At 52.9% G+C, this 23,606-nt stretch overlaps 11 protein-coding genes across 11 annotated transcripts; 6 read left to right on the top strand and 5 right to left on the bottom strand.

Annotated features, from left to right (window-relative positions):
• Window positions 1-3,240: 3,240 nt before the first annotated feature.
• Window positions 3,241-4,863, top strand: ASPACDRAFT_1855928 (Zn(II)2Cys6 transcription factor). Its single transcript, XM_020197458.1, has 2 exons — window positions 3,241-3,413; window positions 3,469-4,863. Exons 1-2 carry the CDS (start codon window positions 3,303-3,305, stop codon window positions 4,744-4,746), a joined length of 1,389 nt encoding a protein of 462 aa, XP_020056692.1. The 5' UTR covers window positions 3,241-3,302; the 3' UTR covers window positions 4,747-4,863.
• A 637-nt stretch (window positions 4,864-5,500) lies between these two features.
• On the top strand, window positions 5,501-6,945 carry ASPACDRAFT_52076 (RTA1 domain-containing protein; the record flags this gene model as incomplete). Its single annotated transcript, XM_020202570.1, has 5 exons — window positions 5,501-5,690; window positions 5,740-5,832; window positions 5,938-6,105; window positions 6,220-6,604; window positions 6,867-6,945. 5 exons carry the CDS (start codon window positions 5,501-5,503, stop codon window positions 6,943-6,945), a joined length of 915 nt encoding a protein of 304 aa, XP_020056691.1.
• A 641-nt stretch (window positions 6,946-7,586) lies between these two features.
• ASPACDRAFT_28478 (glycoside hydrolase family 92 protein) lies at window positions 7,587-10,332 on the bottom strand (the record flags this gene model as incomplete). Its single annotated transcript, XM_020199567.1, has 7 exons — window positions 7,587-8,193; window positions 8,259-8,359; window positions 8,439-8,887; window positions 8,935-9,074; window positions 9,120-9,442; window positions 9,488-10,131; window positions 10,197-10,332. The coding sequence occupies 7 exons, from the start codon at window positions 10,330-10,332 to the stop codon at window positions 7,587-7,589; spliced, it is 2,400 nt and encodes a 799-aa protein (XP_020056690.1).
• An 810-nt stretch (window positions 10,333-11,142) lies between these two features.
• ASPACDRAFT_118535 (PaaI family thioesterase) lies at window positions 11,143-12,809 on the top strand. The gene is made up of 3 exons (XM_020196174.1): window positions 11,143-11,529; window positions 11,604-12,310; window positions 12,371-12,809. The coding sequence occupies exons 1-3, from the start codon at window positions 11,352-11,354 to the stop codon at window positions 12,401-12,403; spliced, it is 918 nt and encodes a 305-aa protein (XP_020056689.1). The 5' UTR covers window positions 11,143-11,351; the 3' UTR covers window positions 12,404-12,809.
• On the bottom strand, window positions 12,734-13,206 carry ASPACDRAFT_42929 (RidA family protein; the record flags this gene model as incomplete). The annotated part of the gene is made up of 2 exons (XM_020201182.1): window positions 12,734-13,026; window positions 13,095-13,206. 2 exons carry the CDS (start codon window positions 13,204-13,206, stop codon window positions 12,734-12,736), a joined length of 405 nt encoding a protein of 134 aa, XP_020056688.1.
• Window positions 13,207-13,519: 313 nt separating this feature from the next.
• Window positions 13,520-16,167, top strand: ASPACDRAFT_1855924 (Zn(II)2Cys6 transcription factor; the record flags this gene model as incomplete). Its single annotated transcript, XM_020197457.1, has 6 exons — window positions 13,520-13,630; window positions 13,703-14,075; window positions 14,151-14,560; window positions 14,640-14,849; window positions 14,921-15,054; window positions 15,133-16,167. The coding sequence occupies 6 exons, from the start codon at window positions 13,520-13,522 to the stop codon at window positions 16,079-16,081; spliced, it is 2,187 nt and encodes a 728-aa protein (XP_020056687.1). The 3' UTR covers window positions 16,082-16,167.
• On the bottom strand, window positions 16,137-16,415 carry ASPACDRAFT_118534 (uncharacterized protein). Its single transcript, XM_020196173.1, has one exon. It carries the CDS (start codon window positions 16,384-16,386, stop codon window positions 16,231-16,233), a length of 156 nt encoding a protein of 51 aa, XP_020056686.1. The 5' UTR covers window positions 16,387-16,415; the 3' UTR covers window positions 16,137-16,230.
• ASPACDRAFT_118533 (uncharacterized protein) lies at window positions 16,367-17,293 on the bottom strand. The gene is made up of 2 exons (XM_020196172.1): window positions 17,170-17,293; window positions 16,367-17,119 (listed from the first exon to the last, which is right to left on the bottom strand). The coding sequence occupies exons 1-2, from the start codon at window positions 17,238-17,240 to the stop codon at window positions 16,546-16,548; spliced, it is 645 nt and encodes a 214-aa protein (XP_020056685.1). The 5' UTR covers window positions 17,241-17,293; the 3' UTR covers window positions 16,367-16,545.
• ASPACDRAFT_118532 (uncharacterized protein) lies at window positions 17,244-17,824 on the bottom strand. The gene has a single exon (XM_020196171.1). The coding sequence runs from the start codon at window positions 17,689-17,691 to the stop codon at window positions 17,302-17,304; it is 390 nt and encodes a 129-aa protein (XP_020056684.1). The 5' UTR covers window positions 17,692-17,824; the 3' UTR covers window positions 17,244-17,301.
• Window positions 17,825-17,991: 167 nt separating this feature from the next.
• ASPACDRAFT_1855922 (glycoside hydrolase family 3 protein) lies at window positions 17,992-20,928 on the top strand. The gene is made up of 5 exons (XM_020197456.1): window positions 17,992-18,200; window positions 18,272-18,412; window positions 18,480-18,660; window positions 18,729-19,560; window positions 19,618-20,928. Exons 1-5 carry the CDS (start codon window positions 18,075-18,077, stop codon window positions 20,888-20,890), a joined length of 2,553 nt encoding a protein of 850 aa, XP_020056683.1. The 5' UTR covers window positions 17,992-18,074; the 3' UTR covers window positions 20,891-20,928.
• Window positions 20,929-21,776: 848 nt separating this feature from the next.
• ASPACDRAFT_60180 (uncharacterized protein) lies at window positions 21,777-23,491 on the top strand (the record flags this gene model as incomplete). Its single annotated transcript, XM_020203538.1, has 3 exons — window positions 21,777-21,927; window positions 22,012-22,261; window positions 22,339-23,491. The coding sequence occupies 3 exons, from the start codon at window positions 21,777-21,779 to the stop codon at window positions 23,489-23,491; spliced, it is 1,554 nt and encodes a 517-aa protein (XP_020056682.1).
• Between the last annotated feature and the right edge of the window lie 115 nt (window positions 23,492-23,606).

Below are 23,606 nucleotides of genomic sequence, written 5' to 3'. Positions count from 1 at the left end.
TTCCTTTTCTCTTCCCTTTCTGTGTGTGTCTTCTTTTCTGGGGCGGCGAGCGAGGGGCATGAAGACAGAATGACGAACTATATTCTTTTTTTAATGTTTGCATGGGGAGTTTTGGGTATCACCCTTGGGTCTGCATTTCATGTTCCCTGAAAAAGGGGTTGAGGGACGGTCTTTCGACAATAGATGTGTATGACCGAACGGGCTTCTTTCCCAGTGTATGCTGTGCGCATTGCAATGCAATGCGGTACATTATCCAACGATGAGGCCAAAAGAACTTTTTCATCTTCGTGAAAAGATAGGATAATCGAACGCTTCCATCACCTCAAGGTTTGAAATGGAAGCAAATATCTATAACTTTATTCATATCCGCATCGCCCCCGCCCGGAGCCGATCAGGATCCTGCGTGAGGGTTAGAACTTAGGTAGCTTTGGTCGGGTTCTGGATGTTGGGCCACGTAGACTAAATGATAGTGCGCCGGGTCGGGCAATCACCAGATCACCTGCCGCCACGGTATCCGTGGCCTGTGGAACCTGGTGACTGCACGAACAGCTCGTGGTGGAGAGGTTCGTGATCTCTCGCCCTGACGGTTAGGGCTATACTTCGGTGGTCCCGCTGTAGGCGGGCAATACCCGTGCCCTACACAGAAAGAGAGCGAGTAGATGCAGGAAGGGGAATTTCATGACTTGGAATGAATGAATGGGCTTGGGGGGGGGGGGGGGGGAGGCGTCAAGGTTGAATGGAGAGAGGCATAGTAAGTCGCTATTTCATAACGAAGGAAGGAGGCATGCAGTCAAGCGCACATCTTTAAAGGGCCATTTTGCCATTCGCCCATATATAGTGCCTTCCGCTTACCAACATCTCATAGATCTAAGATTACTTTTCGAGTGCGAGTCAGCGATTCTAAGACCATGTGAATTATCGTGACACATACAACTGTAATACATCAATACCCGATATAAGAACCATGACCACTAAATAGTTAGCGTGTGGGCTGCCGTCGTTGCCGGTGGCTATGGTGAAGGGCACACTATACCTGCATCCGGCTCTAGCCTCTCACGCCGTCTCAGAGTCTTCACTCTTCCTGCTCCTCCTAATCTTTCTGCATTGACATATGGTGTCTCGACCAGCCTACATTACAGCACAATCTATGACATCCATTCAATGGGACAACATAGGGCACAGCCAGCCCCAGGTCCCCGGCTTCCACGACATCCCAGTGGATTATGAGTTCCCCCCCGGTCAACGCTTTGCACACGGAGCTCTCCCGAATTGGACTGGAAGCCGAGGTCGAGCAACCCGGTTGACCCAGCCTGAGGTCCGCATGCTACGCATCATGGAGCTGCTGACCGAGCGGCAGAACTGGGCGATCGATGTGTTTGACGAAGACTCTTTCCAGCAAGAGGTCGACCTGGACGCGTTCGAGATTATCCTAGAGCCCCATGCGATGCAAAAGATCTTTGGTCTGCCCCGGACGGACGAAGACCCAGCGACTTACGGTGACGCCCCTCCGATGCTACAGACTTGAGGATCAGTAACTGCCGCCTACCAGGAATGCTTCCTAGCCTGGCCTAACACCCTGCGATATCGGACACTGCCCTTCTCACTTCGAGACCCTGATCTCCCGGGTCACCAGTGCTTTATTACTATCTGGCTGGTCGACCCGCGCTACCGCATTTGCTCCTCCCGCAACGTGCCACTACAACAGCATATCTGGTGGAGAGAGAACGCAGCGTTCGACCAAGTCGGCGCCCAATTTGGCTTGCCACAGGAGCTAAGAGACCTCATCATATGCAAAACAGGCGATTGGCCAATGGGGTTGAACGAGGCGGCGAGGTTCAAAGAGCAGTCGGCTGTCGAGCGTGAACGTGCAATCAGCGCGCAATTCCAGGGGATACGTGCCCATGACTTCTGGTTCCCGATCCAGCTCGGGGAGCAAGGTTGAATTCAATTCTCACAACGTCTCTACCATCCGCTGTCTTCGAAACATTTCCGTCGCCTCGCCGAGGGGCACAACCACCTCTGCCCAATACTGGTCCCTCGCTCTCAGAAAGTCCGTTCGTCGAAACTGCTCCTGTGATGGAGACATCCCGGGAGTGACTTCCCAGCCATACTGAAGATAGATCTGCTTGATATACCGGGTCGCTTTCCACTCCCCATAGTCGATATACCAATCCAACCGGTCCCAGGGACCCCAGTCCTCGGGCGGCTGTCCAGCCATAAACAGCTCCCACGCAGAACTCAATCCCGTTGGGATGATCAGATAGTGCAGACTCCAAAATTTTTCGATATAGGGCGCCAGAACCTTGGAGGGCAAATCGACCGGTACTACGAGGGGATCCTCCTCACTCTCCAAATCCCAGTCGCGCATAAGTCCTGGTGTCAGTCAGCATTAGTCCATAGAGATTAAACAAAATCGATACAGTTAGCGAGCCATAAGAAAAGGAAGAAAGACACACCAGTCCCCACATCATAGAGCCAAACCCTGCCCCCGCCCGAGGCTTGCGTCAAAGCCACCGTGTTCTCAGGCAATTCGATCTCTGGAGAACAGGTCGATCGCCATGCCTCGAAGCTCCCTTGGTCGGAATCCTTCTCACTGCGATAGTTAATTGAGAAGGTGTTGGGGCAGATCTGGAAACTCAGCACCCCCACATCGAGATATGGAATCTGGTACATCACATCAACCACGGCCGGAGTGAATCTGGCGGCCAGAGCCACAGAGCTGTTAATAGCGCCCTCAGGATGTCGACCTCCTATGCTGCTGCCCTCTGGTCGGAGAATCTTGGCCTCTTCATAGGCCCCGAGTTGATATAGTAGGGTATAGAGCTCGTTCAGACTACGAATAAGATCGGCGTGGTGGGGTTGCATGGTGGTGCTGGGGTTGAGGTGTTGAGAGAGGAGGGGCGGGCGAAGAGGGAGGACTGCTCTTAAGAAGTAACTAAGTTCTCTGCAGTATGTATCCTTTGTTGTTGCTCAACCAGCAGGCTGGATTATGCCTTGTAGGCGGTGAACCTTCAGAGTTACAGTAAACCTCTTTAAGTTATGTATCAGAGGTGTCTAATTATGGTAGATGGCTCCAAAATGTAGGAGTTTTAGGTGAAATAATGGATAGTTACACTGCCTCAGTTGCGGAGCCTGCTTGCTTACGTGGCCGGGTTGCTAACCAGATATGTCACCCAATCAATCCATGGTTCTTAACTGTTACTTTCAGTACTTGTAGCTTCTGCATATTCCAGGAGTTTTTTAACGGCTCATACTCGTTCTCCTGACCATGATGTCAAAATCAAGTCGAATATCCATTGTTGATGGGCGGCTCAGATTCGTCCCCTAACTCAGCACCCAAGCTTGTCATGCCACGAAAGTCCCACCGCAAATCGCGGAATGGGTGTAGGACTTGTAAAAGCAGGCACGTCAAGGTATTGCATATCCTTCACTAGAAAAGTCTCGGAGAGAACGCTAATCGAATCTCAGTGCGATGAGATGAAGCCTGAGTGCTCAAACTGCCTCAACCATTCAGTCCAATGCATGTATGGCCCATCCCTGAAGGACGCCCAACCAGCCGTGGCGAACACTCGAAAAACCTCAAGAGCAAGAGCAGAGCCTCCAGGAATAAACACTTTCAAGATCCAATTCGTTGAGTTTAATTATGTGAACGTCTCTGCTGCCCCTGCTGCCCCTGCTGCACGTCCGGCTGAAGAAAACCGTGAACCTGTGTCCACAGATCCAGCTTTCTGCCTCGAAGATTTCGAGCTCCAGCACTTTTTCCTCTCATCAACATGCTTGAGCCTAATGGAAGACGCCCCAAGCCTTACCTTCTGGCAATCCGTGGTGCCGCGCACGGCATTCAGATTTCCCATCGTTCATCACTTGATGCTCGCGCTCGCCTGTCTGCATATGATTCGGAGCACGGAGCAGGAACATCACCACAATCGCAATTGCTGTCCCTTGCGCTTTGACTACCACTACGGGACTGGTCTGCAGCTGCTGTCAAATGGACTGTCTCAACCCCAGGCCCTCGCGAATGCGAATCATGGCGCCGACGCGGTCGGGATCGGATCCATTCTCGTGTGTTTCATCAGCCTGGCCCGCGGGCCCCGAGCCGAGGAGTATCTGTTTTTCAACCGCGGCGGGGCCGCCGCCCCCGTAGAGTGGCTGACGCTGCTGCGCGGGGTCAACACCATCTCCACCATGTTACGCAAGGGGCGTGCTGCTGCTGCCTCCAGCGAAGAGCAGCAGCAGCACCAAAATCTTTCAGAAAGTCAAGGGCATCCATTCCAAACCCCCGCTGCTGCCGGTACCCCCTGCACTGGGTATCAAGAAGCCCTCACCCGAGTGTGCGAGTTCACCGAAGAGCGGGCAGCCGCGGATCCCCTGTTACCCACCTATCGAATGGCCATTGAGCACACTCTCCGAGCATTTCAAATGGCCTTTCCCGGTCGAACTGAAGATGATCACCTTATCTCTGGGCTTGTGGCAGCAACAGCAACTAGACCGGAACCATTTGCGTTCGTCCTGTTTACGTGGGTGACGCAGATGGAAGAGTTGTTCTGGGATGCGTTGCAGGAGAAACGGCCCGTGGCGTTGGTGATTCTAGCGCATTTTGTGGTGCTTATGTATCGAATGGATAAGACGTGGGTCTCGCATGGGTGGCCGGAGCATATCTTACGGGGGATATGGACTTTCCTGGGGAAGGATGATCGGGTGTGGGTGAGATGGCCTATCGATGAAATTCGGATTGTGGATTTGTGAATATAAGTTTTAGAGATACTTTATCGATTTGTAGATATTTTTGTGAAGCTCACGCTGCTAAGGAGGGAGGTGGAAAGGCAGTTTTGTATAGGTGCTTTTCTTGTGAATAGGACGGTGTATATGATCATATATATATAGCAAGAAACTCAGAGAGATGTTTCTGCCTCCCCTCAGTACGGTGTTCGCTAACGTTACCAGCAACTCTGCTAACTCTTACTGCGCGCGGGACTGTTTGTACTGTACTCTATGGTGAAACAACAAAAGACCGTGACGGATGAAGTGACATCTAGGCAAATATGATCAACTTCTCGATTGTATTTGTCAATGGCCAAAAGTGGGCCTAGAGGGGAACAGGTGAGACTTGTTACTGTTATATATAGGTTATTCTACCTATGCTTTGCAGTGGAGAAGAGACCGCGCGGCTTGATAGGGTTCCAGATCCGCAAGGGTTCCAGTGGACCTCGCAAACACGTTGGCCGTAACCGTTTTGGTCAAAAATGGAACACGAGTACGGAACATCGCTACTTGCCCTCCTTAGTTCTACTATACTTGGTCTGGAGATGCATGACAACAACGTTCATAGGCAGCGACTTACCCAATGGAACCCGTATGCAGACCCGACTCAAACAGCATCAATCATGGATGAACGATTGTCCCACATTCCCTTAAATACTTCCTGTCCTCACGTCAATCTTGGACTATTTTATCACCCCTGTCAATTAGAATTGCTTGATCAGTTCTCAAAAACTTGATCATGGAAGGCTATAGTCAAGACACATGCCACGCATATGTGGCTGGGGTTGAAACTTCCTACGGCTATGTACCTTCACTCACGGCAGCATCATTATTTGTGACCTTCTTCGGCCTCTCGATGCTGATCCATACCGCACAAGTGATTTACTATCGTGCATGGTGGTGCGCTGTCTTCTCGATCGGCTGTTTAGGTATGTACACACGCTTCCTCATCTTTGGCGAAACTCACACATATACCAGTTGAGCTACTAGGATGGGCAGCACGAATTTGGTCCGCGAAATGTCCTTACGCCCAAACACCCTATATGATGCAAATAACCACCCTGATCATTGGTAAATACCACACCCTCTCTTCCTCACTTGGGCGTGTCGGGAATGTTTGCCCTTTGCCCTCTGGATCAGACGCTAACTGGATAATCCTAAACTCGAACTCAACAGCCCCTACCTTCTTCACCGCGGGAATATATGTCATCCTCGCCCGACTCGTTTCAACATTCGGACGCCACTCCTCCCTGATGCCGCCAAAACTCTACGTCTGGATTTTCTGTATCTGTGATGTGATTGCCTTGGGAGTCCAAGGTGCCGGCGGCGGAATGGCCTCGTCAGGCGGAGCGGGCGGTACCACAACCGCAACCACCACAGGCTCATCGTACTCCAATTCTACATCGACAGGATCCGGAACCTCTGCACACGCAAGAGGCCTCCTTGCGCGCGCAACAGAAAGCTCCAACAGCAGCAGCAGCCAAACGACAGGCACCCACATCATGGTCGGGGGCATCATCTTCCAACTCGTGTCCATTACCCTCTTCGTGGGCCTGGCCACCGACTTCGTGCTCCGCCTGTCCAAGCAGCAACACAAGCCGCATGCGATCATCCGTTCGAATACTCCCTTGCTCTTCCTCGGTGGCGCGACCGTCTTCTCCCTGCTGCTGATCTATATCCGGAGTGTGTACCGGACGATTGAGCTGCTGCACGGATGGACCAGCGCGACGATGCGGAATGAGAAGTTGCTGATTGGCCTGGATGGCGCGATGATGGTGCCGGCGGTCTGGGTGTACAATCTCCTGCATCCGGCTTATCTGCTGCCTAAGATCCAGCAGAATGCGTATTACGTTGATGCTGCGCAAGACTTCCAGTTGGAGGTGCATTCGGTGAGTCGTGATAGTGTTCCTGCCCAGGAGGTCGAGGAGGGCAGGAAAGATGACTGTGTGACTTTGTTGAAGCGGACTTGAGGGAATGCTTCTGAAACGGGAACGGGGCTTTTGGAAATAGGGCAAGTTTTAAATCTGAAAGCTCCATTAGCACCAGTCGAGACGAGACTTGTGGAAAGCATGGTATCCTACTTTGAACTTCAATAACTCTCACAGTCTTCGGGTCCAGGGCGCTGCCAATGGATTGGCGGATGGCCCCTGGGCGAAGCTACCTACTTGGGGCTTTTGCCTGTAGAGTCGGCTGTTAGGAAGGCGGAAGCGTCTGCAAGAAGAAGGGCCGCGCCGGCATGTAGGAGAGTGTATCTCATCTTGATTCAAGCTCTGTCGGATGGGTTCTCTTTGTTCCCTCGGGTGCTGTTACTGTACATGGTTGTCTCCTACTTATATACAAAGAAGCGTGCGGGGAATGAGCCTCTCACAAAATAATCTGCTTTTTTCGGCTTCGCGCTCGGCCTACCGTAGACAAATTCCCGTGGCTCGCCACATCTTAGGGCACGCTGTGCGGTCTGGTATTTGTGAGGTGAGTCTTATCTAGCCGCTTGTGCCACCGCTTTTGTAGAAATAAGGTACCCAAGCGGGCTGAATAAAAAGCAGTGCCAACTCAGATCTAAAGTAGAAAAGAAAAGTAGCTTGATTTTCGCAGCAATGCTGTTCATTAGTGTTGCAGTTCTAGCAGTACAAATCCTCATGTCAAAGGTGGACAAGTCACACGTGCTGAGAAAGTATACTGTCACTTACAACCGATTTCCACACCACCACCCTGACCTTCCAAATACTAGAGACCTACAGCCGTTACACTGTACCTATCTATCTACCGTACACGTTTGTCACACACACAGAGCGGAAGAGGGAGAGAAAGAGAGAGAGCAGGAGCCCTTATTCATACCTAAAGTTCAACGTTGCATCCCCCTCCGTCCCCAACGAAGGCGGCAAATCCCCGACCCCCTGGCCCCAAGAACTTTCATTCCTTCCCAGCCAGAGAATCAACTCCCTCCCATCGGTGAAGAAATCGTGCCCCACGTAGCTTTTCGTGTATGGTTGTCCATCCAACGTTGCCGACTGGATGTATACCGCCTGGTAGCTCGGATCGAAGCCCACCGTGCGCACGCGGGCCGTCTTGCCCGTGAGCGGGGAGGTGATGTTGACACTCTCAAAAAACGGGGCCGTGATCAGATACACATTCTGGCCGGGGTTTGGAAACAGGCCCATCATCGTCATGGCCACGAACGAGCCCATGGCGCCCGAGTCGTCGTTGCCCGGCAGGCCCGTGGGTGTCGGGTTGAAGAAGGCCGGAATGTAGGTGTGGGCTCGCGCGGTGGACTTGCCCGGCCGGCCGGCGTAGTGGTATTGGAAGACCGTCAGGAAGGCGGGCTCGTTGCCGATGTAGGTGATCCCGCGGTCGTGGAGGTAGTCGAGGCGGCGGGTGAAGGCGTCGGGGCCGCCGAGGAGGGTGATGAGGGTGGACATGTCGTGGGGGACGAAGCTGCGTCGTGGTTCGTCTTAGTATTGATTCATGGAAGAAGCTACGCAAGCGAGAATTCGACTTACAACTGATATTCCCAGATGCTGGATTCAAAGGTCTCCGCGGCGTTGTTCTGCAGGGAGCAGGATCGGCCGCTTGTGTCGATGTTGGAGCATGTTAGAGGGTCCTAAGCCGGCAATTAGTTTGCTATATCGAGAGGCTATTGATGATTGTGGCATGGCAACGTGGTAATTCGATATACGAACCTGGTATCCCCATGTGCCGTTCAAGTATTTCGGCTGGAAAAATCCCTTGAAGCCAGTATCCGTGCCGTTGAGAAATGAGGTCTGATCTGCACGGAAGAGATTCTGCCAATATTTTGCAGTCCTTTCGTACTTTTCCGCATCGCTCGTCTTGCCCATTCCGCGAGCCATTTGTGCGATAGTGAAGTCATTGTAGGCATATTCTAGCGTGCGGGATATACTCCGTGTTAAGGTTCCGAAGCCAATGTAGTCAAAGTCTTCCACGGGGATGTAGTTCAGTGCCTTCCAGCTCTGCAACCCTCCCCGGCCTTCGTTGGACCAGTCAAACGGCTCTTCTTCCGCATCTTTCTGCACCGCTGCATACCCGGCTTCCCAGTCTATCCCGTTGCTAATGTTCTTGACGTATGCGTCGGCAAGCACGACATCTGCGTTGGAGCCTCCCTGCGTGTAGCCTGCACTTCTATCAGCATTGATGACGCCTCACCACGTCAGTGCTTACCTTTGCAGAGTGACATGCGGCAGTCAGGTAGCCATCCAAGATGCCGTTGCGTGTCAATCAGGGAACGAACCATCCGAGTTAACGATGCAGGGTCAAAGATTGTCAGGAATGGAAGCTGAGATCGGAAGGAATCCCAAAGGCTGCACACGTTAGAAGAGAAACCAATGCCAAAACGACTTGCTTACCAGTAGAAAGAGTCAAAATATGGCTCCTCACTTTCCCATAACGGATTCTCTCCAGTGTAATCTTGAGGATTTACCATAGTCCTGTAGATCCCACTGTAGAAATTGGTCAAGGTAGATGTATTCACCCCGGTTCTGGATACCCTAATTGGTGCCATCTTCTCTGTCCACTTATTGACTGCTGCAGCACGGGTCTTATCGAAGTCGAAGTCGGGCAATTCAGTCTCTGCATTTTGACAAGCCTGCTCGCTACTGATAAAACTTAGGCCCACGCGGGCTTGGACCGTGATTTCCGATGCTGCCTCGAAGCGTACAAAAGCACCACCCTAAACTGGTCAGTCCAGTACCCAACAGTAGCTGAAGCATCATACCGGAAGAGGGTAGCCATTTATGCTGCGTGAGATTGTGAGGTTCTTGACATCACTACTAGCCCTCGCATCTACAAAGATACCAGTGTCTCGAATATCGGCCGCGCTCTGGTAATCAGCACAGAAGTATGGCACATAAGAGCCACTTCCAAAGCTTGGCAAGAATCGTGCGTGGCCAGTCATGCGTCCTGTCGTGGCATCAACGGAAATAGTCCCATTGTCCTGGCGCGTGTCGGACAAGTCGGAAAGATCCAACAAGATGAGAGGACTCGATGATACATTGGCGGGAAACCGGAACCGGAACAGAGATACATGATGAGTGGTAGTCATATCCACCTGAATCCCAGAGCTCATTGTCAACCCAAAATATCCCGGACTTGATTTGACGGAAGAGGGGTCATAAGCCGTCTTTCGCTCCTTCTTTGGGTAGACGCAGCCATTCACGTCGTCATTCTGGCACGTTGTATATGGGAACAGAGGGAAGTTCCCGAGAGAGGGTTGGCCGCCGGTGCCTGAGTCGTGCAGACTGGAGAAGCCGGTGATACGACTCCCGTCGAATGCAAAGCCCCCTTGATTGTTTTCCGAATCTGTATCGGCTACGGCTTTGGCAATGCCATAGGGAATTGTTGCGCCTGCGAAGACATTTCCTAATTGACATTGTCAGAACAACACTTGAAAGATAGAGTATTTGGGAAGAGTTGGCGGGACATACCTCCATTGGCACTCCCGATGAGAGGATTGATGTATTGCAGGACATCGTAGTCATTAACTGCTGCCGAGGCAGGGTCAGACGAGCCCAGAACGACAGGTAGGATCAAGAGGAGCGAGAACGAACTCCAAACGGCCATCTTGAGTGCCATAGGAAGAATGAATCGAGGGATAAGGCGCGCGTGTGGGCGAACTGAAAGCGAGACGAACAATCGTTCTGGCATGCAGGCGCGGACTGTCAAGGGGCGCGCTGATTGCCCCTGCCACAAAAAGAGCTGCGCGTACATCTTGCCGGTCTAGCATAATGCCCCTGACAGCCTTGACAGGGTCATGAATGCAATGTAACCATTGTAGCTCCATTGGAAGAGTCAATGAGATTGTGCAAAGCGAAGTCGCTAGTCACACTTCCCGCAGAGAAGCGCTAATCAGCTTGCAGGGGGGTACTCCAGTTCAGGGTGTTTTTTGAATTCTGCACGGCCCATAAGAAATCCAAGGAATGTCGTACAATCTGTCAAAAGCATTGAGAGGGACTCAATGACGGTAGAATAATAGTAGTAGTTGTCGGGGGTTGGACGAAAGGAGGGAGGGGCTCATTGTGTACTCCGTACTTGACAGTACGAGAGAATTGGCATGTGGGTTGGTTGTACAGTACTACTGTACTACAGACAAGCCACGGTCCAGTGACTTTGTGACTGCAAAACAGCTAAACATTTCCTTTTACAAATACTTTGGCTACTTCAACTCCTCCCATGAATCTCGTTATTCCCTACTACCGTTCCTCCATCATTTCTGGCCTAGCAAATTCAACAAAAATTCCCGAATGACGATGATGAAATTATACTACGATACTTCAACCTCCGAGAGCGATGAGCCTCGGCTCCTGCTGCTGCGCCGCACCAATCAGCAGGGCGGGCGGGCGGAGCTTCTGGAGGGGATTTGGCAGCGGGTCTCTCTTTCTCATCCAGTTCGAGTTCCAGTTCCACTGTCGCGCCGACTCTCGATGGATCCGCAACCCTCACGGCGATAGTCTTCAGCAATCCAGTAATTTGGGTTCTTGGTTCGGTCCGAGGGATCCATTGCGGCTTTCTTTCCCAGGCCATCCGCTTCCCCCTTTTCTGTTGCCCCTGCCCGCGCTGCTTTTTCGCAGAGTCTCGCCGCCATGCCGCAGGTCCCAACAGTTCGCCTGGGATCCACTGCGATCCTCAGCAGTGTCCAACAGCCTCTTCGCTCTTTATCTTCTTCTCGTCTGCCTGCCGCAGCTTCACATCACACAGCTTTACTATCTTTTCGCTTCTCTCCGGCTCCGAAACCAGCGTGTCGGGCATATTCTTCCACAGGTTTGTCCCGTCCATGCGATCAGCATGAATCAACAGCCGAACTAATCTTACACATCTGTTTGCAAACCATACAGCCACTCCTCCCCCTCCTCGATCCCGTCTCCGCCGCTTTATTGGCTTCACGTCACTCGCCGTTTTTGCCTTCATCGCCGGAGGATCCTACCAGACCTTGAAGACCGCCTCGGGCATGATGGACCTCCGACTAAGCACCGACGAGGAGACCCTCTCCGCCTTCATCCCCGGCGATGAGTTCACCAAGGAAGTAGACGACTATATTCGCAATCACCCACTGGCCGTCTCGCTGCGCGAGGACCCCGCCTTCACCGAATCCCGCCCACACTTGAAGATGCCAGCACAGATGCGCGCGCGCAGTCTCACGGGCGGAACGCTGGCCGGGCCAGAGATGATCGTCGTGCCGCCGTTGGTGTTCTGCGAGGAGGGCGGGAAGAGCCTAGTCTCTCTGCTCTACCTTGGCCCCAGCCTCTGCGGGCATCCCGGAATCGTGCACGGCGGTCTCCTGGCCACCTTACTGGACGAGGCAATGGGCCGCTGCTGCTTCCCCGCGCTGCCGAACCGTGTCGGCGTCACCGCCAACCTGAATCTCGATTACCGCCTTCCCGCAATGGCGGGTAATTACGTCGCGCTGCGAGCAGAGACAGTCAAGGTGGAAGGTCGCAAAGCCTGGGTGGAGGCGCGCATCGAGACGCTGCCGGAAGATGGCAAGGAGCCGAAAGTCCTGGTAGAGGCGAAGGCGCTCTTCATTGAGCCTAAGCAGGCTGCGGTAAGTTCGACTTTTCTGGAGCGCGTGCGGGACCGGTAAAAGCTAACGAAACCTCCACAGGCAATGTCCTCTCTGTACAACGTCACCGCTTAGACCATTAGACCACCGATACATATTTTTCCTTACGTGCGGTTTTTGTTATCCCATGGAAAGCACTGGGATTCGGAGATCACCATGATTAGATCGTTCTTCAAGCGCATAGATGATATTTCCAGATCTATATAAATTTTTGCCGTTCTCAGATCATTGTGTATGTATATCACCTGTTCTGCCCGGCCCCGTTGGGACGCTATTGGCATCTCGCATATTTACTACTGAACATGACCTGTCCGCTATGACAGACTTAGAGACCAGCTTAGAATACAGTGCCATTAAGAGGTGTGGGATTGGCTATCACTATACACTGCCAGCAACCTTGGTATCTTAAGGGTCATGGGCCACTACCTCGATCTCCACGCGCATGTCGTCTTCGCCCAGACGGGTCACCCCAACACAGGTCCAGAGCGGTTCATGATCTGGCATGTACCTCTTGAAGTTGCGAACCATTGCTTCCAGGGCTTCTTTATTGATGGGCACATGGTATGAATTGACCCGGTACACCTGGGACCACCCTTTGCCTCCAGCGTCCTTGAGGCAGAGCTCTACGTTGGAGAAGGCGAGGTCAATCTGAGCGTTGATCTCTTTCTCAAACTCTCCTGTCTTGGGATCCCAGCCGCCTTCGGGATTCTGAATTAGCAAGAGTGTCTCGTACCTGGGACAGTAAGGTTGGAAGTCTCTTTCTTACCTTGGCCAGAGCATTCGATCCGGTCTCCAACACGGACGGCTTGGCTGTAGCGGAACACCTTCTGTTGGCGGACTCCATGGCCCTCGTATGCGTAGAACTTAAAGTGGGACATAATGGTGGATTGTAGATGATAAATGACTGGAGTTGAAGTGAGAGAACAGAGGATTATGTCTTGTGAAAAACTAATTTTGCAGTACGTCTTCTAGGTGACTCTTTGGAGAATGAGGGTTAAATATTGGCCCTTGGGGTAAGTTCGCCGCCGGGCCCGGAATATGAATTCCTATCGACACTATCACCTTGCCCCGTTCTCGATTAGTGAATATCCTCCATGTCACTTTCCTTCCTTTCGAATTGCGGAGTCTCCACTCACCCTAGCATTGCAACTCGTTCAAAAGTCTCGGACTAACTGTGACATATTGATGAGGATGTCAATGGAAGCACATCGCCAACAGCGCTACTCAAAGAAGCGATCGGCCACGCCCCGAGCTCAGTATGCGGCACAAGCTTGTCAGGAATGTCGGCGACGGAGAGCAAAGGTATAGCCTCAGGCAAATCATGCAACATGCAGTACGGGAGGACGAAACCAAGCTTAGCTCACTGTTCTATAGTGTGATGGTCACAAGCCGTCGTGTGCTCGGTGTCTAAACCGTGGCATGGAGTGCGTGTTTAACACCCGAGATGACAGCCGTGGCACGGCGCCGAAATCGTTGGTGATGCAGCTTCAAGCGCGCATCCAGCAGCTCGAGCAGGTGTTATGGCTCCATTCCATCGATGTCGATACATCTATCGCTCAGCTCAAGGCTGGGCATCTTCCATCGATCTCCCCCTCCCATCCCCAACAACAGTCGAGAGAAGAGGAGCCCGTTGGGGCACTGTGCGCGAATGGACCGTTCGGCTTGAGCGACAAGGACGGCGATGAGGAGGAGGTGCGCTTCTTCGGCTCCAGTAGTGGGCGGGTGGAACTACTGCAATCCACTCCTTGTATGTCTCTAACCGAGATCCATCTGAGTCGTGACTGACGAGCGTGACCACGCTTCACTGCTTCTGCTGTTGCAGTGCACAGCAACTCCGCACTAGCCTCTTTACCACGCGCCTCGCTTCGCTCGGGCCTGAACCGGTTCCTTCAAGATCCTGATCTAGTCCCTCCCGTTGATGAGGAGCTACAAGAACATCTCATTGCGCTCTATTTCCAGTGGGAGCAGCCGTGGCTTCAGCTTGTGGATGAGCAACTTTTTCGACAGAGCCTGCGCCAAGAGGGGCGATATTGTAGTCCATTGCTGCTCCATTGCATACTGGCTATGGGCGCTCGCTACTCGGAAAGACTGGAAGTGCACTCCACGCCGGACGACCCGAACACTGCAGGCGAAAGTCTCTTGGAAGTTGCCGAAGTACTGCTTCATTTTGACCTCCGGTCCCCGAGTATCACCACCATCCAGTCCCTTGGGATCATGGCCATATTTTACGTTGTAAGTGCTTAATAGCTCCTCGGATTTCTCCTCGCCGTTCCCGTCTTGTTTGGAAGCTGAAATCTAATGTTTGGTTGAGGCGATCGGGTCTGACTCCAAGGGCTGGCTTCGCCATGGCATGGCCATCCGCTTGGCGCTGGATATGGGACTGAATCTAGATTTTGCGACGCTGGAAAGAACTCATCGATTTTCCGAGGTCGAGATCAAGCTCCGCAAACAAATATACTGGTCACTTTACTGTACCGACAAGCTCTGGGCAAGTTACACCGGGCGGGTCTGCACCATGTTGGTAGGGTTGCCTACTTGTCCTCGCCATTCGACCCCTTTAAAAATTGGATTACAGGACTGATTTGGTGTTAGGACTCCCAATCCTCGGTGGAGTTGCCCCTGTCAGGGGTTGCGTTTGACGATTCCAAGCCTACGCAGATACTTCCAATGCTTCTCCACTCCCTGTCCACCCACTGTCAGATCCTTGAAAAGATACTTATGAAACTGTCAGTACCTCCCTCCCAAAGAACAACCTTCTCCGCGCCTCATCCACGACTGACGGGAGCAAATCAACAATGCTAAAGTTACGCTCCGGGTAAATTACCGCCTGGTATTCAGAGAACCACAGTCTTTGACTCATGTCTGCTCGAGCTCAAAAGCTGGAAATACCACCTGCCCGTGGCGCTACAGTGGAAACGGGCAGGCGGTAGGTGCAGTAGTAACCCGATCATGCCGCACATATTCCTGCTGCACATGGTTTATAACACCTCAATCATCATCCTTGCCAAACCGTTCTTGTCCAAGCCGTCGTTGTTCCGCACGGCCGCCGCGGCCCCAGAAAACCCGACGATGCCCGGCATTCCAGTAGCAGCAGCAGCAGTAGCAGACATAGAGAGGAAAGCGTCGTCCCTGTGTGTGGAAGCTTCTCGAGACATCTGTCTGCTGGGTGAGCAGTACCGAAAGGCCTTTGGTGGGTTCCGGCAGAGTCCCATCACAGCTATGCACTGTACGTTCTCTGCGGCGCTCTTCCTGATTTTAAATGGCCATCATCAAGATCACGAGGAACCCAAGATTGAACCCGACGCAAGAAGCAAGTGGATCAGATCATGCTTATTGACCTTACGTGAACTCGGGGTTTCATGGACGACAGCCACAAAATACTGGCACGGGCTGCGCTGTCTCCTCAAGGATCGTGATCAACAAGGACTGTCGCTCACAAGAGGCTTGAGACATATAGAGGCGATCCCTTCGCCGCGTAATAGCCCGACAGCGGTCAATTGCGACGACGCCGTAGGAGAGCATGATCACTATACTCCATCCGAAGTTACTGCGAAAGCGGCGGCCGACGGATCGTCCCAATGGAACCAAAGCGCGGGGCAGCAGCCGTCTTCCTGTCTGGATATGGATATCGAAGCGGCAGTGCACAACGGTCTGACATTCGAGGAATTTCTGTTGGACTTACCCCATGATCTTGGCTTTTTGGCAGCAATCGGTTCGTCTACACCCCCGGACTTGTGGGCCTTCTATGAGTAATAGTAGGGATGATTTCGGGGAGCGCAATCATGGAAATCTATTGAATACTATCAGAGGCTCACAAGTTCGTTTTCTTCCTCCACTTTGTTTTTCTTTTCTTGTCATACCTTGGTTCCAACAATGGGCAGTAGGATGTTTTCCGATCTTTTTCACATATATACCACTAGCTTGCCAGTGGTCTGGTTATTGGCCATACGCTGCATTTGTTCGGGCACTTCTTTGAGCGCCACTTTGGTGATGCGGGGCATGATTTGACCACTTCGAATGAATTCCATCACCTCCAGTGCCTCACGATGGCCACCCATGAGGTTCCCAGCCAGGCGCAAGTTTCGCTCCACGACTGAGTGAATCGGAAGCGACACCATGTTGCTGCGCCCTTTGGGTACCCTGGGATGAGACGAGATGATTTGTGAGCCTTTGAGCAAGCTATGATTCAAGATTTTTGGGTTGGATGGGGAGGTGTCTTACCCAACGCAGACTATCGTGCCACCATCACAAACATACTCATCCAAGCGTTGAAAAGAAGAAACCGAGCTACTCGTGACAATTGCCGCTTCAGCAGCACGAGGGATGCCAACATCCTCACCATGACCACGGCGGAGTTGCGCACACGCCTGAAGCAATCTCTCATGGAAGCCTTGCCAGGCCTCATCCTCATGGGACTCCGGCGCTCCGAGCAGAATGTCGCAGTAATCTTGATGTTCTTGAGTCACCGCACTTGTTTTGGCGGCCAGGTCCACCCCGATCACTCGTGCTCGCTGAATTTGCTTCGCCAGCATTCCCGTCAAATGGCCTATCGCCCCCAAAATACCAACCACGATGACCACATACCCGGGGAGAACCTTGGATGCCCGCAGCGACACCAACGCCGTTGATCCCGAGCACAGGGCGCTTGTGTACAAGGCGGGGTCAATGCTACTGCCGCCGCCGTCTAGGAGGTTGTCCGGCAAGGGAACGAGACAGGAGATAGGAACCGTGGCGAAGTGCTGAAAAGTTCCCGTGATATGGATGGGGACGTTCAGCTGGAAGGGACATGAGGTGGGTATAGCACGCAAACAGTATGTGCAGGATTGACAGTGCGAGCCCAGATAACGAATGCCGTACAGACGGCCCAGCAAAGATGGATCGCGACAGCTGATGACTCGTCCGATGCCTTCATGGCCCGCAATATGGTTGTGTTCTGATTTGGGCCATTTAGGACTTATGGAAAAGGTTATATCCTAAGCGAATGATCTGTCATTTTTGTGTTCTGGCCGGGGAGATTCCACACCAAAGCAAGCCCCGACGGGGAAAGGGGATATATTCTCGAGGTCTAACCATTTGGTTGAACTTACACTGCGGCAGATTCCCGAGTATAGTATGCGAAGAACAGCTTCTCCGGACGCTGGCGCGCGGACATCGATTGTTTGAAGGCTCATGTTAAGATCTTCCTTTATCTCGGGGGTAACAATGGCTTCTTGGGTTCGGGGCACAACTGGCATGTCTGCCCACTCAGTGCCCTTCAAACTAAGCTTCCAATTCGAGTTCACGCTTTCTGCGCTCACACATGAATATGATTGGGTCGCAGAAGAACTATCGACGACGATGACATTCTCAGGTAAGGACTCCATATTGTTGGTGCTGCGAAGATGGATTTCGGCATGTGTATACAGGGCGGGCGGGCGTATTTAGGTCTGGGAGGTAAAAAGGTGGCCGCATCCTTGAAGAACCCCCACAAAGAACAGAATCAGATCTTATCCTTAATCTCCAATCATCCGTTTTGGCTAAAACAAGCGCCCCCAGCCGTGGGAAGATGAATTCCTTTCGACTGGTGAATATCGTGTGCTTCCGTATGGGCGGAATGTGAATTCCGCCTCGATATCAGTTGAGTTTTTCCCCACACTCGTCAACGAGGAGAATCGTTATCTATATAAAATGATAAGGCAACCCTCATCTCGTCGCCGAGACCCCGGAACACACATTCCTTGCGGAAGGGCATTGAACGACGACCACCATGTCAGACCTAAACACTGAATCTTTGCTAGCTCGCTTGACACTGGATGAGAAATTGGCATTGATCGCGGGACAGTCCCAGTGGCGGACCGCAGCGATTGATCGCCTAGGTATTCCTCCTCTCAAGGTGAGCGAGTCTGCAAGTGGTCCTATCAAAGTATTGGGCCATGAATGCTGATACATCGACTCTGACCACAGGTGTCGGATGGACCATCCGGGGCGCGCGGAGAAGTCTTTGGAGAGAATACACCAGCGGCTTTCCTGCCCTGTGGCGTGAGCCTCGGGGCCACATGGGATCCAGATCTTCTACATGAGGTTGGACATTTACTGGCAGATGAGGTGAGTCAGTCTCTTTCTGAGGACGATAAGGTTAGACAAGGAGTCAGAACCTAAAATAAGAGAAAAGTGCAAGACGAAGTCTGCCTCGGTGCTCCTCGGTCCCACAATTTGTATCCATAGACACCCTCTCGGCGGACGCAACTTTGAGGCATACAGCGAGGATCCCTATCTCACTGGCAAGCTGGCCGTTGCCCATGTTCGGGGTATTCAGTCCCGCGGCATTGGGGCCACGCCCAAGCATTTTGTCGGTACGCATCCCACTTTGCAAAAGTGCGACTTACATTTTTCCAATTCCATATATTTACTCTCCTTCTAGCTAACGACCAGGAAACAAGGCGGTTCAAGATTGATGCCAAGGTCGCTGCCCGTGCTCTGAGAGAGGTCTATCTGCTGCCTTTTCAGATGGTCGTCCGTGATGCCGACCCCTGGTGTATGATGACCGCGTATAACAAGGTTAATGGTCACCACTGTGATGCATCCCGTGAGCTGCTGATTGACATCGCTCGTGGCGAATGGGGCTGGCGCGGGGTCTGCATGAGCGATTGGGGAGGCACCACCTCTACCGTCGCGTCGATCAACAACGGCCTCGACCTTGAGATGCCTGGCCCTCCCACCAAGCGCTCGAGAGATGCCCTGGAGGAGCCCCTCCAGCACGGCCTGGTGGATCTGGATCGAGTGACCGAGTCCGCTGGTCGCATTCTGCGTCTCCTCCACCGGACCAACAGGCTTGCCGACCCTCAGAATGACCCCGAGCGATCCGAGGACACGCCGGAGAAGAGAGCCTTGCTTCTTCGCGCTGCTACCGCGGGTATTGTGATGCTGAAGAATGAATCGTCAGCTCTCCCACTCAAACCCAAAGACTCTATCCGCAAAGTCGGCATTTTTGGTCCTAACGCGCAAAGAGTAGTCGCTGGCGGGGGAGGCAGTTCCTACATCAAAGCTCAATATTGGACTTCAGTTCACGACTCATTAAAGCATGAGTTTCGTGAAGCCCGAACTGAGTTTGTCAGTTCACCAGGAGCCAAGGTCAATCGATACCTTCCTGTTTGCGAGGTGGCCAGGGACCCTGACACTGGCATGTCCGGAGCAGCTCTCGATTGGTACAACGGTGTTGATTTTGACGGCGAGATAGTAGTGACTACTCACATGTCAGTTCAGAGTTCTTCTATGCTGCCCAAAGTACCTTGCTAACCACGATTGAATAGTGACGATTTGTATTTCATGTCTTTCGGAACCGTTCCACCCGAAATCAAGGATGCAACCAACTTTTCCTTTCGCCTTCGTGCCAAAGTACGACCGCGTACAGCAGGTTCCCATTCGATTTCTCTCGCCTCCATTGGTCCTGCAAAGCTTAGTCTTGACGGGTCCCTACTCCTCGAGCAATCCGGGGCCTACGAAGAGAAAGGAAACCTCTTCTTCACATACGGGAGTGAGGAAAAAGCTTGCTCCTGGGATTTCGTGGCTGAAAATGACTATGAGCTCCAAATTGATTACCAATGCCATGGTCGCCAGCGTAACCCCAAACTTCACCACTTGCTAGACCCAATGGAGGATCAGTTTCAGGGGATCCGGCTCGGCTTCGAGGAGGAAGATCGTCGGGACCGACCTAGCGAGGCCGCCACACTAGCCGCGGACTGCGATGCCGCCATCGTGGTTGTGGGCCGCGATAGAGAATGGGAGACGGAAGGCCAAGACGTGCTGTTCTTCAATCTGCCCGGCGAGCAAGTGCGTCTGATTCGCAGCGTAGCCGCTACTTGCAAGCGTACCATCGTGATCGTACAGGCCGGAACGCCCGTCAACATGGACCCATGGCTGCAGGACGTGCAGGCTGTGCTCTACACCTGGTACCAGGGCCAGGAGTTGGGCAACGCGGCGGCGGCGGTTCTCTGTGGCCATGCCAACCCCTCCGGTCGACTGCCCGTCACATTCCCGCGGCGGATCGAAGATTGTCCTGCCTACTCATCGTTTCCAGGCGAGGCGGACGAGGTTCACTACACCGAGGGTCTATTTGTTGGTTACCGCTGGTGGGATCTGCTATCTATCGAACCGTTGTTTCCGATCGGATTCGGCCTCTCATACAACGAATTCGAGGTGGTGCCGGGCTCAATCAGCACACACACCTTGCCAGTCGGCTCTTCCGACTTGACTGTCACTGCGCATGTGACCAACACCGGTGGGAGCGAGTTGCCAGGCCGGGAGACTGTGATTGCGTGGTTCTCTCCGTGCGGACCCACGAGACTGAGGCGGCCGAAGAAGCAGATCTGTGGATTTGCCAAGTCCCGGCCATTGCTGCCCGGTGAGACGCAGGAGGTCGAGGTTCAGATCGACTACCGGGCGTTGGGGATGTTCGACACCAGCAGGAGCCTCTGGGTCATTGACGCTGCTAGTGAGGTGGAGATTTTGCTGGGAACGACGGCGTCCAACGCAGCGCCTGTGGGGCGTGTGACGGCCGGTCAGGAGATGACTTGGAGCAAATAGTTCTATGTAATGAACAAAGAAAGAACTAGTTCGAATGGTTCAAAGACAAATCAAAGCGAATTGAGAATCCTTCGGTTCTATACTGCGCAGAACAGACAATTGTATGCTTGATGTAACTCTTCTACAACTCATCTCTTCCTTGCCGTCGTTGTCACTGTCAAAAATGGGCCCTAATCCCAGGTCATATTCGCATACTCTCATCGGTCATTGCACTGACAACGTCTTGAACTATGGGTCCCGATCGGTTGCCATTCCTGCATGAGGGGATTCCACAGCGAGTGAAGTTTGTTTGAGCATGGCGCGTATTACAGGAAAGTTGGGGGAAAGTGTACCGGAAATTATAGTCCGTTGATTGCGCCTTTTCTTCCCTTTTTCATTGATTCCTTATTTGTCAGGTTGAAAAGAAGATACTTTATACTTGAGTACGTATGTACCGTACGCAGTGCTTAGTGCTAGGGATAAGAGACCCCACCTGGGGGTGGATACTGCGGTAGATAAGTTAGCACTTACTATTCATACACGAGTAGGTAGATAGGCCTAAACATGTACAGATACGGGGAGATACGGGGGAATCTCCACTACGGAAGGTGAATTCCGCCCCTGGTGGTGGGTTTTACCCCGGATCATGTGTATTATACTACGGTACTTACACTCTAGCCATATCATGATACTAACGCACATGTACAGTACTTAGGGGTATAAAACACCCCTTTGCAAGGCCTCTTTCTATATTTACTAGTATCTACCTACTACACGCTTCCAGAGAATCGATTCTTTTCGTCTTTCATATCCCCTTTCTCTTCTTCTTCCCTTCTACCACTCTTACACGATCTATAGAAGATATAGCCTGCACCGTTGACCGATACCACTGCATTCAATCTGGATCATGGAAAAGCCGGCCGATTTCAAGCAAGATAGTGATATTGAGTCAGTAGCACCAGCTGAACTCTCCGAGGGTGCAACCGCTGTGGTTACGTCGAGCTCGTTCAGGGACCAACTGAGAGCTGTGAAGGCTAACAAGCGGGCATGTTTAGCAGGTGAGTACTGTGCCATCACTTCCAGCTCGAAATCTCAATCCCTCAAAGACGTAGTATGTTTGTCTGACTGCCATCTTGCAAAAGCGTTTGCCTGCTCGACCACTCCCATCTTGATTGGGTACGATCTGACGCTGATCGGCTCCATCATCGCAAACACCCAATTTGTCCACCATTTTGGCCGCTACGATGAGACCCAACAAGTCTGGTCACTTCCCGCCAACTACCAACTCGTCTGGAGTATCGTGCAGTATGTTTCTGCCATGTCTTCTGCCCTGGGCTCCGGCTACCTGAATGACACCCTCGGCCGCCGCGTTGGCTTCTTCACCACTGTTTGGTATGAATGCCTCCGCCCTTTCCCTCCTCTGGAAAACGTTTCACACGAGACTAACTATCCCTTCCACCCCGTGTTAGTCTTACAATTTGCGGGACGTTGGCCGAGCTCTTCTCTCCCAACTGGAAAGTGTGGATTGTTGCGAAAATCTTGATGGGCTCTGCGATGGGGTCCATGCAGGCCAATACCCAAACTTATGTTTCGGAGATCACCCCAACATCCATCCGAGGACTGGCGCTTTCACTGTTTCAATTCTGGATTATTATCGGCCAGCTCATTGCCACTTGCGTGCTCGAGGGAACCAGTCATGTCGACGACGCCTGGTCCTGGAAAGGGGCGGTGGTCTCTCAATTCGGCCCGGCTGCTCTCTGCATCGGAATGTTTGTCCTCTTCGTCCCGGAATCCCCTTACTATCTGGTCTCCAAGGACCGGATGGACGATGCACGGAAGGCACTGGCTCGGCTGCGGGCCGCGGACAGCTCCGCTGTGGATGAGGAACTGCGCCACATCCAGGAGACGCTGCTGCACGAACGCCGCGCCCAGCAGAGCGCTTCTACCGTGTCCATACGCGAGTGCTTCCAGGGCACCAATCTCCGCCGGACCCTGCTCGCCTGCCTGCCGGTCGTCATGCAGATCCTGACGGGCTACCCGCTCTGCAGCAACTATCTGGCGTACTTCCTCTCGCTCTCCGGAATGAACAACGCCTTCCTCATCACCCTCATCTCGGTCATCTGCTCGCTCGTCGCTGCCCTCTTCGCCTTCGTGCTCATCGAGCGCGTCGGCCGGCGTCGTCAGATGCTGTCCGGCTGCGCCGGCATGCTGGTCTGTCTGCTGGTCGTCTCGATCCTGGGGTTTGAGGGGCTGGGCCGGGCGTGGAACTACCGCGCCCTGGCCGCCTTCTGCATCATCTGGGCCCTCCTCTACTACGCCTCCGTCGGCGCGGTCGGGTGGGCCATCGTCGGCGAGATCTCCTCCGCGCGCCTGCGCGCCAAGACGACCTCCATCGCCGCGCTGTCGAGCAACCTCAGCAACATGGTCTGGTCGATCGCCATCCCCTACCTGGTGAACGCGGACGAGGCCGATCTGGGCGCCAAAGCCGCCTTGCCGTTCTTGGGCACCGGGCTCGTTCTCACGGCCGTGTGCTTCTTCTGTTTGCCGGAGACAAAGGGATTGTCCTTTGCCCGGTTGGATGCGTTGTTCGAGGCGAGGACTCCGGCGCGGAAGTTTGTCTGAATGTGACATGGAACCAAAGACGGGTTTGATGTTGAAAGAACCATTGTACATCCATTTATTGTCTGTCAGCTCAGCCCTAGTCTTAGAAGGCTTGTTTTGCAACAGCTTCTCATAT

This window comes from Aspergillus aculeatus, assembly GCF_001890905.1.
Source record: "Aspergillus aculeatus ATCC 16872 unplaced genomic scaffold ASPACscaffold_7, whole genome shotgun sequence".
NCBI lineage: Eukaryota > Fungi > Ascomycota > Eurotiomycetes > Eurotiales > Aspergillaceae > Aspergillus > Aspergillus aculeatus.
Note: the sequence above shows the minus strand (reverse complement) of the source record. Positions and strands in the feature narration are given on the sequence as shown.

Bases quoted from the DNA above. Each gene is read 5' to 3' on its own strand.
- ASPACDRAFT_1855922 (XM_020197456.1), top strand. From the start codon at position 18,075: ATGTCAGACCTAAACACTGAATCTTTGCTAGCTCGCTTGACACTGGAT. The intron at 18,201-18,271 runs GTGAGCGAGTCT...CTCTGACCACAG, and splicing joins TAGGTATTCCTCCTCTCAAG to GTGTCGGATGGACCATCCGG. The intron at 18,413-18,479 runs GTGAGTCAGTCT...ATAAGAGAAAAG, and splicing joins GACATTTACTGGCAGATGAG to TGCAAGACGAAGTCTGCCTC.
- ASPACDRAFT_118535 (XM_020196174.1), top strand. From the start codon at position 11,352: ATGCCGCAGGTCCCAACAGTTCGCCTGGGATCCACTGCGATCCTCAGC. The intron at 11,530-11,603 runs GTTTGTCCCGTC...CAAACCATACAG, and splicing joins TCGGGCATATTCTTCCACAG to CCACTCCTCCCCCTCCTCGA. The intron at 12,311-12,370 runs GTAAGTTCGACT...AAACCTCCACAG, and splicing joins TTGAGCCTAAGCAGGCTGCG to GCAATGTCCTCTCTGTACAA.
- ASPACDRAFT_1855928 (XM_020197458.1), top strand. From the start codon at position 3,303: ATGGGCGGCTCAGATTCGTCCCCTAACTCAGCACCCAAGCTTGTCATG. The intron at 3,414-3,468 runs GTATTGCATATC...ATCGAATCTCAG, and splicing joins GTAAAAGCAGGCACGTCAAG to TGCGATGAGATGAAGCCTGA.
- ASPACDRAFT_118534 (XM_020196173.1), bottom strand. From the start codon at position 16,386: ATGGGTGGCCATCGTGAGGCACTGGAGGTGATGGAATTCATTCGAAGT.
- ASPACDRAFT_118533 (XM_020196172.1), bottom strand. From the start codon at position 17,240: ATGAAGGCATCGGACGAGTCATCAGCTGTCGCGATCCATCTTTGCTGG. The intron at 17,120-17,169 runs CTGGGCTCGCAC...TGCTATACCCAC, and splicing joins GTCTGTACGGCATTCGTTAT to CTCATGTCCCTTCCAGCTGA.
- ASPACDRAFT_118532 (XM_020196171.1), bottom strand. From the start codon at position 17,691: ATGGAGTCCTTACCTGAGAATGTCATCGTCGTCGATAGTTCTTCTGCG.